General features: G+C 48.5%; 1 protein-coding gene across 1 annotated transcript in view; it reads right to left on the bottom strand.

Annotated features, from left to right (window-relative positions):
* LOC107123985 (synapsin-1-like) overlaps positions 1 to 19,113 on the bottom strand; it is a 91,725-nt gene that overhangs the window by 9,564 nt on the left and 63,048 nt on the right. The window contains exon 2 of the mRNA XM_015427355.1: positions 1,276 to 1,333. Coding sequence (XP_015282841.1) covers positions 1,276 to 1,333 — 58 coding nt within the window. The remainder of the gene's footprint in view (positions 1 to 1,275; positions 1,334 to 19,113) is intronic.

The following is a 19,113-nucleotide window of genomic DNA, read 5'->3' as shown; positions in this document are numbered from 1 at the left end:
TAAGCTGCACAGAGCAATCTGAAGAGGATTGGGGGGCACAGAAAAGATGCCCATTCAGCTATCTGGTTTGTCTGGTACGGGGCAGTTCACAGTTAGGAAGCACAGTGGTTTTCAAACTGCTTTTGAAGAAACATTGGGAGTTCTTTGAAGTTTATCAGGGATTCCTCAATGAGAGGATCAGTAATAGCACCATAGGTTCCCTGAAAGACTGCAAGCCCGTCACTACCAATCTTCCCCTGCAATGTACAGGCACAAGAGAGTGTTGGACATATTTTACTGTACATTATGTCTGTACAGGGTAAGGGTGAGGCCCAGCGGATCTGGCTAATGCACCAAACAAACCACAGCAATGTACTCTTCAACATGCCAGAGGGAATCAACAGAGCAAGTTAAAGAAAGTTTAGCCATTACTGGAATCAGCCTCAGGTCAGGATTTCTTCCATCATGGCAGATGCACAACACAAATGACTTCATCAATGTTCTTTTGGAGGCTGAAATTGTATTTCCAGGGTTCAAAGGTTAACTTGTCCATGGCAAATTCTGATGGGGTGTGTTCATCATCAGATCTCAGCTGGAGACTCGGGCACTCAAGACCAGACATGGAGGGTATATTCTTCAATTCAGTGTCCTTGAGCTAAAAGAACTGAAGCTCAAAGTGTGCTGAGCAGAATACCTTGCTCTGTGTGTGAGCCAAAAAAAGCATCAAGACAGGTTCCTAATAATTTCTAATGCCAGACCAACTTAGTGGCTTCACACAGCCTGCCAACTGCAGGGAGCAATGGTATACACCCCTATTATTTTCAAAGAGGCCCCTGAGAAATTGGGATGTGTTTCTGACACATCTGGGACCCCATGCCTGCTGTAGCCTGGGGAATATAGCCCTCAAGGTGCTGGCTAGACATTATGTAAAACATCTTGAGAACTACATTCCCCAGAGTGCAGCAGGCTTAGCATATCAGCACTGCCCAGGGAGAGAAGGAAGAAGAGAAATTATCTCCTTACCCCCCCCCCCTGACAACTGGTTGGTTGCCCTACTGGTCACTAGCCTGCCTGGCCAGTCATCTGCCACTACCGCAACTCCAGAGCTGCAGAATTCTACCTGTAAGTGTATGGAGCAGGGGAATGTCATTTTTGTTTTCATGTTCCATCCAATGGACCGAAAGGACAATCCAGTACCTATAGTCCTAGATAATTAACTAGAAGAGGTTCAAGTCCAAGAATCTGATGTTCACTGTTCAAGCAGCCCCATAATAAAACACCAAGACAGAAACTTACCTGTTCCACTTTAATGTCCATCTCCCCATGAAGTTTCTTCCCCTTGAAATATTTTGCCCTAGGGATAGAAACAGTTAGAAACTTTTAATGCCTGGACAATCAGAAGAATTGGTTCTTTTCTGGGACAATGTGACTTCTCAAACCAAGACTAACTTCCCCAATGCACATCTGCATAGCACACCATATTCCCTAGTGCTACATCCATAGTGCCAATAGAACTGAACTTGAGCCTCACCATTAGCACCTGGGCCCTATACTGCCCACCGATATCACATAGTATTGACTCGCAGCCATCCATTTTAACAGCCAAGATCCCATATTGCCATTGATGTGGTACATGATCACAACTGCCAGAATGACTTATGCGCAGTGTTGGAAACAAGATAAGGTTCCTGAAGTTGGGGATTGGATTAAGAAATTACTTTTCATGGTTGAAATGGACAAAATGACAAGGAAACTTAATAATTTGGAAGCAGAAGATTTTTTTGCAGACTGGAAAGACTTTAAAGACTATTTGGGAAAGTACTGGGATGTAAGGGACAATTTACTTTGCTTTGATAATTACTGAAGGTTAAAGGATATTAAAAAATAGATAAAGATATAAGAATAAAAAATGGAGGGATAAGTTACCTATAGATATGTATAAAAAAAGGGAGGGACGAAGAACATTTAAGAAACGAACAGGAGGTTGGAGCACTGTGGGAAGCTGAGTGGGGGGGGGAAGGGAGGAGAGTAGGATGTATAATCATATAAGTTTTGATTTATGTTTGACTTTGTTTATTATATCCTAATAAAATGGTTTTTTTAAAAAAACAGCCTAGATCCCCTAGCCTTGGCAAACTTAAGGGGACCTAGGCATCATCAGAGTGTGGCATGGGATTTGTGTGCTATACTGTTTTAAATGGCCTACTGTATTGTTTTAAATGTTTTTTTTGCTGATTTGATGTAAGCCGCCATGAGCCGGCCTTGGCTGGGAGGGCAGGGTAGAAATCTGAGGAACAAATAAATAAATACTTTCTTGCTGAAAAGCCTCCAAGCCCTAGTTAGCACCTTTTCTAAACACAGTATACTCGGCTTCCCCACTGTCATTAATTTTTTTATAAATTTTATAAAATAAATTTCAAAGATCTCCAAACAAAAACTTAAGTTTAACATCATTAACCACTGAGACATCTGGTTTTTATTAGAGTTGCATTATGCGATGCCGTATTGTATTTTAAAATGTAAATTGTGTTTTTAAATGTTTTAATTGTACTGTATTTTATTCTTGGAAGCTGCCCTGAGCCCATCAAGGAAAGGGTGGGATATAAATCCAAAAAATAAAAATAAAATAAAACAGGATCTATCTAAAACTGGTCCTCTCAAAGCAAAAAAAAATAATAATGAAAAATGAAACACAGCAAGATCTGTATTGTTCCATGTCTTTCAAAGGCAGCAGGGCTTTTTCAGAATATTTAGGATGTGTGTCCTCTCTCCTCCAGATAGCACTACTCTCACACTTGGCCATCCCTAGCAGCATCCAAAATCTCCCAGTGACTTCACCTTACTCCACAGAAAGGCCATTTCTGCTGCCTTCCCTCAATACCATCGCTGGCCCTGAAATGCAGCATAATCCAGGGCTCTTTTTGTTGAAAAAGCCCAGCAGGAACTCATTAGCATAATAGGCCACACCCAACATCAGAAACGCATTAGCATATTAGGCCACACTCCTGACAGCACAGCTCATTAGCACATTAGGCCACACCCCCGTGCCTTCCCTTGGCTTGCCCGGGCAAGCCCCCCCCCCCCCCCCCCCGAAGAGAAAGGAAGGCAATTTAAACTGCTTTCCCGTGGCTGTGAGGAGCCCGGGCAAGCCAGCCCTTGGAGGGGAGGGGAGGGGAGGGGAGGCAGTTTAAACTGCCTTCCCTTGGCTTGAGTGTAGTTGGTGTGGCCAACTTTGAAGCCAGCCGGAACTCCATTCCTGTGCGTTCCTGCCCAAAAATAGCCCTGATAATATCTTCACACATTATTATATGGGCAAAAGTGGCTCAGGCAGCATTTTTCAACAAAAAAATTATAGGGGAGAGTTTAAATTCCTTCTATTTTACTCTCCCCACCCCCAGTTTTGCCCATTGCAAAAGCAGCTCCAGTAGCTGCACTTGGAAGAACCTTTGAAAATTATCACAGAATTAAATGTAAAAATTATCCCAGAATTAAACGTCGTTCCACCCTAAATTAATGGCTATCACATAGCGTATGCCACATGTTCATTATCTGTAGGGTTGCCAACCTCCAGGTGGTAGCGGGAGATCTCCTGGGATTGCAACTGAACTCTAAGCGACAGAGATCAGTTCACCTGGAAAAAATGTACCCTTGGGAAGGTGGGCTCTACGGCACTATACCACACTGAAGTCTCTCCCCACCCCAAACCCCATCTTTCTCAGGCTCCACCTCCCAAATCTCCAGGTATTCTCCAACCCAGAGCTTGCAACCTTAATTATCAGTCAAGTGAAGCAGTACTTCCTTTTGTCTGTCCCAAGCTTACACAGTGGTATGGACTTGAAGGTTGGTGAGGTCCCCAACAATCACATGTGCAAGGACCATGGCATGATGGGTCAGAGTTTAAGAGGAATCAAATATGTTCCTTCGAAAATGTCCAGTACTGGCAGACATGCAGTACGCCTTCATTATCATTACGCTCAAGGCAGTACAAGGTCTTCTGCCTCGCAAACACACCAATGCTTGTGCCATGGCGCCCTCTGGTGTCTCTCTCCAGCTTTCAAGCTTACTACAACGGGGAAAGGACAAGCAACCGGCAATTTAGACTCTAGTTTTCTTCCGGTTTCTGAGAGAGTCTAGACACAGTGGCTAAAAATAATGAGCTGTTTCCTCCCTTTATAATTCACTAAACTCAGCAACTATTATGCCCAGTAGGGACAAGCACTAACTGGCAATTGTCGCATAGAGGGAGAGGGAGAATGTTGATGGTGCAGTGGCCGAGCTAAGAAGAGAAGCCAAAGCCTGACTGCCACGGGGAATGTGAAACCTCAGCTGTGGAATCTGGGCGTCTTAGGGATGCTAGCCTCCCGGTGGGACCTGGGGATCCCCTGGAATTACAGGTCTTCTCCAGACTACTGAGATCAGTCCGCCTGGAGAAAATGTGGAGTCTATGGCATTGTTCCCCACTGAGGTCCCAGTCCGCCCCAGGCTCCATCTCCAAATCTCCAGGAGCTTCCCAATCTGGATCTGACAACCCTACCTCCCCAAGCCCCACCAGTGGCCAGATGGGACCAGGCGATCCTAGGGCATCTCCTGAAAAAGAGAGCAGCTCCTCAGCCCTTTGGGATTTCTCCTTCTCATATGATCTGGCAAACTTGTACAGATATGGTTCTAAATACAGATCAAATTGCAGCCATCCCCCCCCCCCATTCCAACCCACTAGACTCTACCTTGCACAAGTTAAGAGAAAATCCAGAAATCCTCACTCTCTGTTCCTTAATCTTTAATTTACTAAGGTCCAAACTAGACAATATGGGTCTCCACCATTTTACCTCTGGAATTCCCTCAATTTACAAAAACTACGGGGTTTTGATCTTGCTCAGGACCCCAGCATGGAGGTAGGGGGAGAGGGCCTCCTGCCTCCCCACCCTAGACCATGTTCAAGACCCCAAAGTGGAGGGAGACAAGGAACTCTCCCCCCCCCCCCCCCCATTTCCCATTTCCACATTTGGAAAGTCTCAGGATGGGAACAATAGCGCCTTTTCCAACTGTGCTGCAGGTCTGCTCAGGAACAGGTGCCTTGTGTTTTTAAATCGCCCATTTTAGGTTTTAAAATGGCAATGTTATCCTTGCATCAGACTTGAGGATGTCATGTCTTGTTTGGCCCAGAGACACCAGGAATCTCTCCTCAGCCAATTCCATGACCCACCCGGTTCATGAGAACGGAGATCACAAATTGGCTGCCTTTTCCTACTATTACAACACTAAGTTATCCACAAGACAGCCTGCACAAAAGCCCCCTGTTATGTATTGAGATGTATATAACTGCTATGTGAATGTAAATACTGATATGTGAATCGCCTGATTGAGATGCCATGTTGAGCTTCATCCTGGGCTAGGATCCTAATGTAACCAATAGGAGCCCTAGCCCAGAGAGTGTCTACCAATCACGCTGTAAAGCGGGACCGCTTGTGATTGGACGTTATTGCTTCAACCTCATAGGTTGTTATTTGTACAGGGGGTGTGGCTACACTAGCCGGGAATGTTTAAATACAGAGCAAGCCAGTGCTTGTCCTTTGGCTCGAGTGGTTCGAATGATGGACCTGGCTGGCGATCGTTGTACCGAGTACGGAGAAGTAACAGAGCTGAAGAATAAACCGCATTCTTGCTGAATCACTATCCGGAATCACTCTCCGACTCTTTGTTAAGCGCACGACTTAACAATTGGCGACGAGGGTGGGATCCTAGTGCGGGTAGGCAGCCCCGCTAGAACGAACCCCATGTCGGACAATGAGGAGATCGCCGAGGCCGGCCAGCCACAGGCTCCACCCGCTCTGGTGGCCCCGCCTGTGCGCATAACGATGGCCGCGAGCAGCCAGAAGTTCGAATGCTTCGACCCGACTACTGAAGACTGGGACTCTTACCTCACAAGGTTTGAGTTCCATCTGGAGGCGAATGACATCACGACGGAGGAGAAGAAGAGGGCGACTCTACTCAGCTCGTGTGGAAAGAGCGTTTTTGACATCGCCCGGTCACTGGTGGCACCAGATGACCTCAAAACCGTATCCTTTGAAAGCTTGACAGACAAGCTGAAATCACATTTCTCTCCACAGCCGTCGGAAATCGCCTGCAGGCACGCTTTTTACAAGCGGGGCCAGAACGCAAATGAGTCCATAGCTGAGTACGTTGCAGCTCTTCGCAAGGCAGCACGGCCTTGCAACTTCGCGAATGTGGAGGAGGCCCTCCGAGATCGCCTCGTTTGTGGTCTGAGAGACGAGCGACTGCAGCAACGCTTGTTCGCAAGAACTACACTAACGTGGGCCATCGCCTATGCCGAGGCTGTCGCCGCGGAAGCTGCTGACAGGTCAACCAGGGAAGTGAGACAACGGGTCGCCACAGCTGATCAACGCGTCCACCAGCAGAGGGCTAACGACGCAAGCAGCGACTCCGATGATGACGTCTGCAAAGTGAAGGCGGGAACGTCCAAGCGGACCCAACGGAAACCTGCCGAGTGTACAGCATGCGACGGTTGCGGCGGGAAACATCGGCGCGAGCGTTGCTGGGCGAGAGACCTCGACTGCCGGAAGTGCGGAAAGCGGGGGCATGTTGCCCGGGTATGCAGAGCCGCAAACAAGTCTTCACCAGCTTCATCTCCCCGCCGGCACCAACGTCCCCGAGCCGCACCGAAAGAAGACACCCGCCAGATGACAGGGAGCCTGTCGTCAGAAGCCACAGCCACCGTCCTAAGCACCGAGAGCCGACAAAAGATCCACGTCGTTCTCCATCTCGACGGCGCACCGTGTGAGATGGAAGTGGATTCCGGGTCGGCGGTAACCGTTTTGTCTACGCAGACGTGGCACAAGCTGTTCCCAACACGAAGTCGGCGGAGGTTGCGAGCTGCGGACATCCGATTGTCCGATTTTCAGGGAAATCGAATCCCTCTGGCGGGGAGGGATACGTTTACAGTTAATTTCAAAGGGAAAGGTGCTGTGCTTTCATGTTTGATCGCTGAGGGAAACCGTACCAACCTGCTCGGGTTGGACTGGTTTGAGCCTCTGGGTATTGCTGTTGTGGGAGTTAATAACGTTGTGGAAAATAAATGGGCTGTATTATATGCTGAATTTCCTGAAGTGTTTGGGGGCGGATTGGGAAAGTATAATGGTCCCCCAGTGTCTTTTGAGTTGGATCCTGCTATACGCCCTATACGCCTAAAATACAGGAAAGTGCCCATTCCGTTCAAGGCAAAGATCGAGGCTGAACTCGATAAGCTACTTGAACAAGGGGTGTTGGAACCAGTTCCTTGTAGTAAATGGGAAACCCCCATTGTTACTCCAATTAAACCCGATGGGTCAATACGAATTTGCGCTGACTACAAGTGCACGATTAACAAAGCCTTGCAGCAGCATTCGTACCCTGTACCAGTCATTAGCCACGTACTGGCATCACTGGGAGGAGGGAAGGTATTCGCCAAACTCGACCTGGCCCAAGCGTACCAACAACTCCCCGTGACCAAAGAGGCGGCTGACGCCCAGACCATCGTAACGCATAGGGGGGCGTTTAGAGTAAATCGACTCCAATTCGGAGTGAATGTTGCGCCGGGGATTTTTCAGAGCCTCATGGAGGGGTTGTTGAGGGGGGTGCCGGGCACGGTGCCCTATTTTGACGATGTCTTAATAGCGGGCAAATCTGATGACGAGCTGCTGTGCCGAGTGCGGGAGGTGCTCAAACGTTTTTCTGATGCGGGCCTGAAGGTAAAAAAGTCGAAGTGCCTGGTGGGAGTCCCGAGTGTGGAGTTCTTGGGGTTCCGGGTGGATGAGTTTGGGGTCCATCCTACTAACGATAAGGTCTCCGCAATCCAGAATGCCCCACGGCCACAAGGGAAGAAGGAGTTACAGTCCTTCCTAGGACTCCTTAATTTTTATCACGCCTTCTTGCCCCACAAGGCGTCGATTGCGGCCCCATTGCACAACCTGCTGCATAAAGACACAAAATGGAGGTGGGGTCCAGAGCATGAGCGGGCATTCGATGGGGTGAAAAAATTGTTGTCGTCTGATGCAGTGTTAACACATTATGATGAGGACAAACTGCTTGTGTTAGCTGCTGATGCGTCCCCATTTGGGGTGGGAGCTGTGCTGAGCCACGTAATGCCCGACGGGCGGGAAGCCCCTATCGCCTTTTATTCCAAGTCGCTAACAGCAGCGGAAAGAAACTACGCGCAGATTGACAAAGAGGCTTTGGCGCTAGTTTCCGCTGTTAAGAAGTTTCATGACTTTTTGTTTGGACGGAGATTCATACTGGTGACAGACCACAAGCCCCTGCTAGGGATTTTTGCCCAGGACCGGCAACTCCCTGATGTTATGTCCGCACGCATGTTGCGGTGGGCTTTGTTCCTCTCAGCCTACGAGTTCGACCTGGAGCACAGGCCGGGTAAGGCCATTGGACACGCTGATGCGCTCAGCCGCTGCCCTCTGCCCGGCCAGGACTTGGACCCTGCTCCTACTTGCTCCATTCTAGCTATCGAGGAACTGCCGGAGGCACCTGTGTCTGCTAAGGACATTGCTGCTGCGACAGCAAAAGACTCTGTGCTCAGTCGTGTTATTAACTGGGTGTGGAGGGGGTGGCCGGCAGGAACGTTGGAGCCGGAGTTCAAACCGTACAAAACGCGGGAAAGCGAAATGTCGGTATCAAAGGGCTGTTTGCTGTGGGGGAACAGAGTGATTGTACCGCAACGCTGGCGCGAAAAAGTGCTGAAATCACTACACGAGGGCCATCCCGGCATGGTGCATATGAAGGCTCTGGCCCGGGGATATGTATGGTGGCCTGGGATGGATGCTGACATTGAAGAGTGGGTACGGGGGTGTACGCCATGCCAGCAGGCGAGACCCGAACCGCCAACCGCCTTCCCACAGAAATGGGAATCGGCGGGAAAGCCTTGGTCGAGGCTGCACATAGATTTGGCGGGCCCAGTACAGGGTCAAATGTTTTTGATTGTGGTGGACTCTTTTTCGAAATGGTTGGAAGTGGCGCCAATGTCTACCACCACTTCCACTGCTGTTATAAATGTGTTGCGCCGCTTAATTGCCACGCATGGGTTGCCTGATGTCCTGGTAAGCGATAACGGCGCTCAGTTCGTGTCGCAAGAGTTTGCTCAATTCCTGGCTAACAATGGCATCAGGCAAATTACGTCTGCCCCGTTCCACCCAGCATCGAACGGGCAGGCAGAGCGAATGGTCCGCACGACCAAGGATGCGCTTGCCAAGCTAACATCCGGGGATTGGGGAGTGAAACTCTCGCAGCCAACTGAGCTACCTGATCCTGAGGACCTTCCACAAACCTTCCCTGAGGTGAGTACCGATGTGCCCGAGGGCCCCGGTACTGTCGGCGAGTCAGGGCAGACCCCTACTCAACGACCCATTGCTAGTAGTGGAAGTGCTCCTGACTCGGGAGTCCCCGAGCGTGATGCGGTTCCCCAAGCTGGGACATCTGCTGAGCCTGTACAGCCACGCAGGTCTCAGCGAATACGCAGAGTGCCCACCTACCTAAGCGATTATGATTGTACTTAGTGTTTTTGCTTAGGGGGGAGGGATTTGTTATGTATTGAGATGTATATAACTGCTATGTGAATGTAAATACTGATATGTGAATCGCCTGATTGAGATGCCATGTTGAGCTTCATCCTGGGCTAGGATCCTAATGTAACCAATAGGAGCCCTAGCCCAGAGAGTGTCTACCAATCACGCTGTAAAGCGGGACCGCTTGTGATTGGACGTTATTGCTTCAACCTCATAGGTTGTTATTTGTACAGGGGGTGTGGCTACACTAGCCGGGAATGTTTAAATACAGAGCAGCCAGTGCTTGTCCTTTGGCTCGAGTGGTTCGAATGATGGACCTGGCTGGCGATCGTTGTACCGAGTACGGAGAAGTAACAGAGCTGAAGAATAAACCGCATTCTTGCTGAATCACTATCCGACTTCTTTGTTAAGCGCACGACTTAACACCCCCTAATTACAAATTGGGGGGGGGGGTATTTGTGAGTGTGAACATTGTTTTACCATGGTGGAGACATGTTTGTTGGTATGTACCATGGGACTCTTAATATTTCCCAAGCCGTATTGCCAACAACCTGAAGAAAAACTGACCTGCCTCCTTAACAGAGGCTTAATGGAATGTTATCCGATGGTGCTGTTTACCTCCATGGCTTGAAAAGATTCAGCTGCCCATTTCCACTCAATAAGTCTCTGTTAAAGGGACAGAACATCTCCAGTGTTCCCTCTAAGCTGAGTTAGTGTGAGCTAGCTCAGTTTTTTAGCCTTCAGCTCACACATTTTTGTCTTAGCTCAGGAAGGATGGCTCCAGAGCAAACTAATTTATGCAGTAGTCAAATTGCTCGCTCACAACTTTAATGCCAGGAGGTCACAAAGTAGAATTTTTGCTCACAAGACTCCACAGCTTAGAGGGAGCATTGGATATCCCTCCAGGTTGCTAAAAAAAAAAAAAATCTCAGCTCTCCTACTGAGAAGCCCCTGCTTATCTACCACAGAACTCCAATCTCTCCCAGAGGAGAGGCCTCTTAGGGTTCCCTGTTTAGCTCTACTATCCTCTCTAATTTGGCCCCATTCCATAGTCAGCGCATGGGGAAAAAATTAGGGGTAGTTCCTAAATTTGCTGACTCTGGATTGGGAAATTGCTGGAGATTTGGGAATGGATCCTGGGGAGGGTGGAGTTTGAGGAGAAGCAGGAGCTCAGCCTGCCATAACAGTCCACCTTCTCTCCCCCCACTCCCCACAGTCCACCCTTTGAAGCTGCCATTTTCTACTGAACTCCATAGTTTGGAGGTGTTGTGATTTGGGAGAACTCCAGTTGCCACCTAGAGATTGGCAACCTTAGTTGTTCTGCAAAACAAAAACAGATTGCTTGCTGACTTGAAGCAAGGGTTTCACACAGCCCTTCGTTAGGCACTGTATTCCCCTCAAAGATCTGACAATCCCCGCCCCCAAGAGCTTACTATACATTTGTTCAGAAGTAAATCCTTCAGCAAAGGTCCTGCGCTCCTTTTTTAATTAAAAGAAAAATTGCCTAACTAGTTGCTTCCTGTTCTCACCTACCATTTCTCTCCTGGCCCAGGAATAAATAGTTAATTATACCTATGGATCTTGTGGCTTTTAAGTATCTCGGATTTTATCTTTTTATTTTACTTCTCAGAAATCCCAAAACCACCATTTGTAATTTAAAGAAAAAATTATCATAATTCCAAGAATACACAACAGTAATTAAAAACATGGAGAAGATTACTTGGCTTGTTATTTGTTACAAATTAAGCTCTTAAGCAACAAGAGCCAATAATTAGCCATTTTTCCATGAGTGCCGTGAGAAAAATAGCCAGAGAAAAGGAAGTACAATAGTAAGGCAGGAGGGAGAAGGATTGGAAAGAACAGAAACCCTGAGGTGCCTAAACAGTATTTTCAGTGTCTGCATGAGATAACCTGGCACCGCAACTGCATTTTGAAGCTCTTCTTTAAAAAAAAAAAAAAAAGTACAAATCAGATCTGAAACAACACACTGAGGAAATTCTGGAACAGGCTGACCACAGCATTATCTGGATTGTCTGTTAAAAAGAGAGAGAACAAATCACAGCAATTTTGGACTAAATAGCTCATGCCTTGAAACTGGGAGACAGCCCAAAACCTTTATTCTGAATTCCCCATCCCAGTACTAGTACCTTTTCTACTTGAAGATCTGAAACATAATCCCACCCTTCTTCCATGCCACACAAACACCATTCTCCCCTCTGCCTCCCTGAGGTGGAACAACATATTATAGGCAACTACAGATTCTTTGTACTAACTGTATTTTATACAACGCTTGTTATTAAACGGAAGAAGAGGTGGTTTTTATACCCCACTTTTTACTACCCAAAGGAGCCTCAGAGCGGCTTACAATCTCCTTCTCTTCCTCTCTCCACAACAGACACCCCGTGAGGCAGGTGGGGCTGAGAGAGCTCTGAGAGAACCATGACTGACCCAAGGTCACTAGGGATGCCAGCCTCCAGGTGGGACCCCGGGGATCCCCTGGGACTACAGGTCATCTCCAGACTACAGAGATCAGCTCCCCTAGAGAAAATGGCTGCTTTGGAGTTTGGACTCTATGGCACTGTACCCCACTGAGGTGGTCCCCGTCCTCCCCAGGCTCCACCCCCCCACACCAAATCTCCAGGAATTTCCCCACCTGGATCTGGCAACCCTAAAGGTCACCCAGCTGGCTTCATGTGGAGGAGTGGGGAATGAAACCCGGTTCTCCAGGTTGGAGTCCTGCCACTCTTAACCGCTACACCAAACTGGCTCTCTTAAACACCTTAAACTGCAACTTAAAAGGACAGTGAGGGGGAAAGCACTGTTTGACCCTTTCCCCTTACCTATTTAACTCATTCTCACACACTCACACACCACGGCAAATTTTTCAGCCAAGGTTATCTCCCCACTCCTTACTGGATTTTTTTTCCTTTCCAAATGGCTGCCCCAGTAGCTGCAAGGTACATCCAGTTTCCAAAAGAACCAGAGTTCTTCCCTATCTCACACAAGGGAGCCTGTTTGGTGTACAGGAGAGCCAGTTTGGTGTAGTGGTTAAGTGCGCGGACTCTAATCTGGGAGAACCAGGTTTGATTCCCCACTCCTCCACTTGCACCTGCCGGATGACCTTGGGCAAGCCATAGTTCTGACAAGAGCTGTCCTTGAAAGGGCAGTCCTTGAAAGAGCTCTCTCAGCCCCACCTGCCTCACAGGGTGTCTGTTGTGGGGAGGGGAAGGAGTTTGTAAGCCGCTCTGAGACTCCAAGTAAAGGGCAGGGTGTAAATCCAATCTCTTCTCTTCTTCTTCTAGCTTTTTCTCCTCAGGGCGCTTTCTGATCCACTGGTCCTCATTCTCCACCACCCCTATACATTCCTCAAATACACCTACTCAGTGCAAGAGAGGTCATTTAGGCATTTTGAGAAGCTCTTCCACTGCCCACCAGCTCTGGCCTTCCTACACTGTGTGGTGGAATCCCTCCCGGCACAACTGGGAACACTCACAAGGCCCAGCGAATGATGCTGAGGGGAAATGGGGGGGGGGATTTCCCAACTGCCTCAACCCAGGACAAATAACTTGTGTGGAAATGTATTTATTTATTTTTTAAAAAAAACATTTATACCTTTGCCTTTCCTCATGGTTCAAGGTGACTGACCGTAATAGTTAAAAAACATTTCCAGTTAGAACCAGAATTTTTTTAAAAAAACAACCCCCCAAAACTCTCTCCTTCCCTCACGTGAAAGATGTCTGCCTTTCAACCCCCTCCCCCTCAAAAGCCCCCTTTTCTAGAAGCACGCTACATATTAAATGCAGTCCAATCTTCAGGAGCTGCTTCTTTGTGGCGAAACAATTTTGAGATTGTAGCCACGTTGGTCTGAAGCAATAAAGTTTGAGTCCAGTGGCACCTTTAAGACCAACACAGTTTAAGTTAAAGGTACCACTGGACTCAAAATGTGTTCAGTTTGGGACGGGATGACTTGAAGCCAAGAAGCAGTGAAGTGAGGTGAAATGGTGTTTATTTCACACACATACACACCCCTCACATCTACAGCTTTTTCCTGTAACACCCTCAGACTGCTTTCCTACCCACAAAGATACCAGGTTTTAATTTACCTCACAAACACGCTACTAGAATGTTCTGGAGGGAAAAACAGAGGATGAGGGGAGAACATGCCTCTTCCCCACTGCTTTAGCCACTGAGGCTTTTAAAAAAAGAGTCAAGTAGAATACAATATACAAGAATATTTACTAATAGCCAGTTTGGTGTAGTGGTTAAGTGCGTGGACTCTAATCTGGGAGAACCGGGTTTGATTCCCCACTCCTCCACTTGCACCTGGCTGGATGACCTTGGGCAAGCCGTAGTTCTGATAAGAGCTGTTCTTGAAAAAAAGAGCAGTTTCTGTCAAGAGCTCTCTCAGCTCCACCTGCCTCACAGGGTGTCTGTTGTGGGGAGGGGGAGGGAAAGGAGTTTGTAAGCTGCTCTGAGACTCCTCTGGGTAGTGAAGGGCGGGGTATAAATCCAATCTCTTCTTCTTCTTCTCATATACACAAGATAAATTTATAGTGTATCTTGTATTAACTAGAAAGACCATTCAATAACATTTCTAGTCCATCCGGCTTAATTTTATGCCCACTGAGGCTTTAAAAATGTTTAGTATAGCCAAGTAGAATAAAATATACAAGAATACCTACTAACATACACAAGGTATTTTGTATTACTAGAAAGGCCAATTCAATATCGTTTCTAGCCCATTTTGGAACACGCCCCAGGATTTCTTCCCTGACATTTTCGTCTGGCTTAATTTTATGCCCACTGAAGCTTTTCCAATTTTTATTACAATAAAATAGAATACAATGTACAAGAATACCGACTAAAATACACAAAGTATATTTATTATGTACTTTGCATTAACTATAAAGGCCAATTAAATGTCCTTTCTAATCCATTTTGAAACACATCCCAGGATATGTTTCCATCTGGCTTCATTTTATCCCTATGGAGGCTTTTAGACATCTTTTGGCCATAACAATGGAGGATCTGGACCGCTTTCTAATGTCAGGACTCAGCCCAGCAAGCTTCATCTAGCTAAGAGTCAATTTGGCTGCCCCCCCCCCAGCAGATTACGAAAGCCACAAAACCAAACCAGCCACAGCCAGCTCTTATGTACTCAGGGGACTCCCCAGTTATGCAGAAAAATGTGACTTCTGTAAATTATCCAACAGTGAGGGCTCTTAAAACACAGCCTGAGGAGGGAAAATGCTCCATACAAGAGGGCACATTGGAGGTAGCTGAGTGTCAGTTAAGGGAACGGAAAGGAGGGGTCCACAGTGTGCTGCCAACCTCCAGGGGGTGGCTGGAGGTCTCCTGGAATTACAGCTGGTCTCCAGACTACAGAGATCAGTTCCCCTGGAGAAAATGGCTGCTTTGGAAGGTGGACTCCATGGCAGTATATCCCATTGAGATCAGTCACCTCACCTCCCCAAATGTTGGGTATTACAAGATAAAAACACTCAGTGTGTATTGGGTTAAATGTCTATTTTGTTGTCACAGGAAATCACATGTATTTGCATAAGCCAATGCTAGCTTAGTTCTACAAGCCCGCGAAAAGCATCCCTGTTCTAGTAACTTGATTGGAAGCAAAGTGTCAAAGTGTCTTTGCATTTTATGGCTTCTCTTCCCCTCTTTGTTTGCTGTTCTGAAGAAGTGTGTGAGAGTAGCCATTGCCTCTTCTAGTCTCGTCCTTTGTAGAGTGAAGATGTAGGGAATCGCTCTGTTTGTTATTTTCCTCCCAGTTACCTTTCCCTATGCTAGAAATGTAGTAAACATTTATATTTTTAAACACACATGGACTCTGAGTCTGATTATTGCACTCTGGTATTGCTAAGGTATTTTTAACTCTGCTGAATTGCAACTTTTCATTAAGAAAGCTCCAACACCAAACCCTGCCCTCCCCAAGCTTCACATCCAAATTTCTGGTTATTTCCCGAGCACGAGCTGGCAACCCTAGTCCAGATTCAAATTGCCCTTCCCCGGCAATTCCTCATTGGACCCCCGGAATTCTTGAAGGGAGCTTTGGGATGTGTGAGGTGTGGGATTGGCAACCTCCAGGTGAGGCCTGGAGATCTCCTGGAATCACACCTGATCTCCAGACTACAAAGATCAGTTCCCCCGGAGAAAATGGACGCTTTTGGGGGGGCTTTTTTGGGGGGTCGACTGTATGGCATGACTGTACGGGGACGGCAAAGGATGAGATGGTTAGACAGTGTCATCGATGCAACGAACATGAAATTGAGCCAACTTCAGAGGACGGTGGAAGATAAGAGGGCCTGGCAGGAGCTGGTCCATGGGGTCGCGAAGAGTCGGACTCGACTGTGCGACTGAACAACAATTGTATGGCATTATGCCCTGTTGAGGTCCCTCCCTTCCCCAAACCCTGCCCACCCTAGATTACACCCCTAGATCTCCAGGAATCTCCCAACGCAGAGTTGGCAACCCTGAGGTGGGATTTCCAAATTACACTTTCCCCCATCCTCACACACGAGGCAACAATCCAAAGGGGGAATGTCCTGTCCCTTTAATAGAGACTGGTGTGTAAATACGGTTTCCAGCTTCCAGGGGCGGGCTGGAGACCTCCTGAAATCACATCTGAATTCCAAACTACATACATTGCTTATTTATTTCCTATTTTTTTATCTAAAATATGTATTCCACGTCTCCTGGAGAAAATGTCTGCTTTGGAAGGTGGACTGCATGGCCTTATACCCTACCAAGGTCCCTCGCCTCCCTAAACCCCACTGTCCCCTGGCTCCACCCTCAGTTCTCCATACATTTCCAAACCCGGAGTTGGCAACCTTCTGTGGAAATTGGTAGATGACACTTTTCATAGCACGGAGGTACATTACAGTCAATGCAAAAAAATAAAATAATCGTCATCAATGCTCCCTCTAAGCTGCGGAGTCCTGTGAGTAAAAATACTACTTTGTGAGCTGCTGGCATTTTAAGTTGTGGGCGAGTGATTTGGCTGCTGCATAACTTAGTTTGCTCTGGAGCCCCAGCCTTCCTGAGCTGAGACAAAAATGTGTGAGCCAGAGGCTAGAAAACTGTGAGCTAGCTCACACTAACTCAGCTTAGAGGGAACACTGATCACCATCATGTAGGTTTGTTGTTGTTCAGTCGCACAGTCGAGTCCGACTCTTCGCGACCCCATGGACCAGCTCCCGCCAGGCCCTCCTGTCTTCCGCCGTCCTCTGAAGTTGGCTCAATTTCATGTTCGTTGCGTCGATGACACTGTCCAACCATCTCATCCTTTGCCGTCCCCGTCTTCTTTGACCTTCAGTCTTTCCCAGCATCAGGGTCTTCTCCAGGGAGTGCTCCCTTCTCATTGGGTGGCCAAAGTAGTTGAGCTTCAGTTTCATTATCTGGCCTTCCAGGGAACAGTCAGGGTTGATGTCTTTTAGGATTGACTGATTTGATCTTCTTGCAGTCCAAGGGACTCTCAAGAGTCTTCTCCAGCACCATAGTTCAAAAGAATCTATTCTTCAGCGCTCGGCCTTCCTTATAGTCCAACTCTCGCACCCTCCAGGTGGGTACTGGAGACCACCTAGAACTGCAACTGACCTCCAGACAACAGAAATCAGTTTCCCTGGAGAAAATAACTTCTTTGGAGGGTGGACTCTGTGGTATTATACCCCACCTCCGGTGTTCCCTCTAAGCTGAGTTAGTGTGAGCCAGCTCACAGTTTTATTAGCCTCTGGCTCACACATTTTTGTATCAGCTGAGAAAGGATGCCTCCAGAGAAACTAGTTTATGCAGTAGCCAAATCGCTCGCTCACAACTTGAATGCCAGTAGCTCACAAAGTAGGATTTTTTGCTCACAAGACTTCACAGCTTAGGGGGAGCGTTGCTCCCCTCCCTAAACCCTGTCCTTCCTAGACGACGCCACCCCCATCTCCAGGTATTTCCTAAGCGGGAGTTGGCAACACTCACCATCAAGCGTCTATTACAGGGCCGGGGCTTTCCCTCCCCCCTGGTAACACTGCTTATGATACATTAAGAGTCCCTTGGCACATATACCGTCATGGCACATATACCGCCCCCCCCCCTGTAGTGACTCCACATCCCCACACATCAGGGCCGGATTTAGGCTTGCTGAGGCCCTAAGCTAAACAAAACCCAGAGGCCCCCTACTGTTTTAAATTACATCAGCTGGTCTCAGAAAAATTTAAAATATATACGCCTTTTTATCATTTGAAATCATTTTTTATATTGTTTTTATTTGAGGCCCCAGCAGATTGCGAGGCCCTAAGCTTTAGCTTATTTAGCTTATGCGTAAATCCGGCACGGCCACATATTAATCCCCCCCCCCCCGCCAGGCTGGAGCCCGCCAAGGGCCTCTTTCATATGAAACAGAAAGGCGCGTCGTTTTCGACTCAAGACGACAAATTGGAGGGGAGATTAACATCAGGCCCCTTCCTCCCTGTTGTGGTCGCCCCCCACCCATTTGCACTCCCCCCCCCTCCATCAACACGCAGTCCCACCGTGGCCGGTCGGGAGCAAGAAGAGACGCCCCCGCAACCCTCTGACTCAACGGGGATTGGTTTATCGGTGGGGGGGGAGAGAGCAGGGCTGTTTTAGCTTTGCGGCAGAAGGGAGGACGGGGCGGGGAGGCTGCGGAGTGCTTCTTGTGTACAAGGCTGCGAGTCACAAGAGCCTGGATGTTCCGCTTCTCTTCGGTCTCTCGCACGCACGTACGCGCGCACCATTATCTCCCCCGGGAGCCCTGCCGGAGCCCGGACGGCTGCCTAAGTTAAAAGCTCCAGCTGATGGAAAAGGAATTCCCCGCAGGGCCCGGTGGCAAGCAACCGCTCCGGCTGCGGGAGGAGATCTCGCCTTGGCCGGCCTGCCATTGCAACAAACCCCACGCCGGCACAAGCACTGCGCAGCGACGCTGCAGTCCTGCCTTTCTCCAGCCGGCAGCTCCTTTCCACGCGCTGCTGCAGCAGCAGCTCAAACGCGGCGCTTGAGCCGCTCCACCGGCGCCCGCATTGCAACCCCAACCGCTCCCTGCAAAGCGATCTTGCCGGCTGGCTTTTGCTAAATATATCCAAGCGATGCCTCCGCGCTTCTCTCGGTTAATGACGCCGCAGCTGCTCGCGGCCCGGCTTCCTGGTGCCCAGAGACACAGCATCGCCCTGCGGGATACAGCCGCGGCGGTGCAAATCTGCGAGTCTTCCCAGGATTGTTTGTGATGCAAAACACACCTCCTCGGCCGTCCAGCCGGCTCTTTTCTAACCATAACCACCTAGAGAGAGCGCTACTGCAGTCTGCCTCGCTGCGACCCAGCCTCCTTTGACCTGAGCACAGCTAAAGTCCGCGGCCTCGCATGGTGCTCCTCTCTCCTCCCCCCAGCGCGTTCCAGCTTGCTCTGGATTTTTCTTCCTCCAGACCGCGAACTCCCCAAACAACCAAAGCAGCCTTGGCAGCAACCCCGCAAACCTTGGACTCTTGCAGCCCCCTGCAGAGCGATTCCGTTTTCGCCCAGCGGGGTAACATTGACCCTGTTCTGCCGCACAGGTTG

Source organism: Gekko japonicus, unplaced genomic scaffold, assembly GCF_001447785.1.
Source record: "Gekko japonicus isolate JY-2015 unplaced genomic scaffold, Gekko_japonicus_V1.1 scaffold1919, whole genome shotgun sequence".
In the NCBI taxonomy this organism is placed as follows: domain Eukaryota; kingdom Metazoa; phylum Chordata; class Lepidosauria; order Squamata; family Gekkonidae; genus Gekko; species Gekko japonicus.
This window is presented reverse-complemented; position numbering and strand designations above follow the sequence as displayed.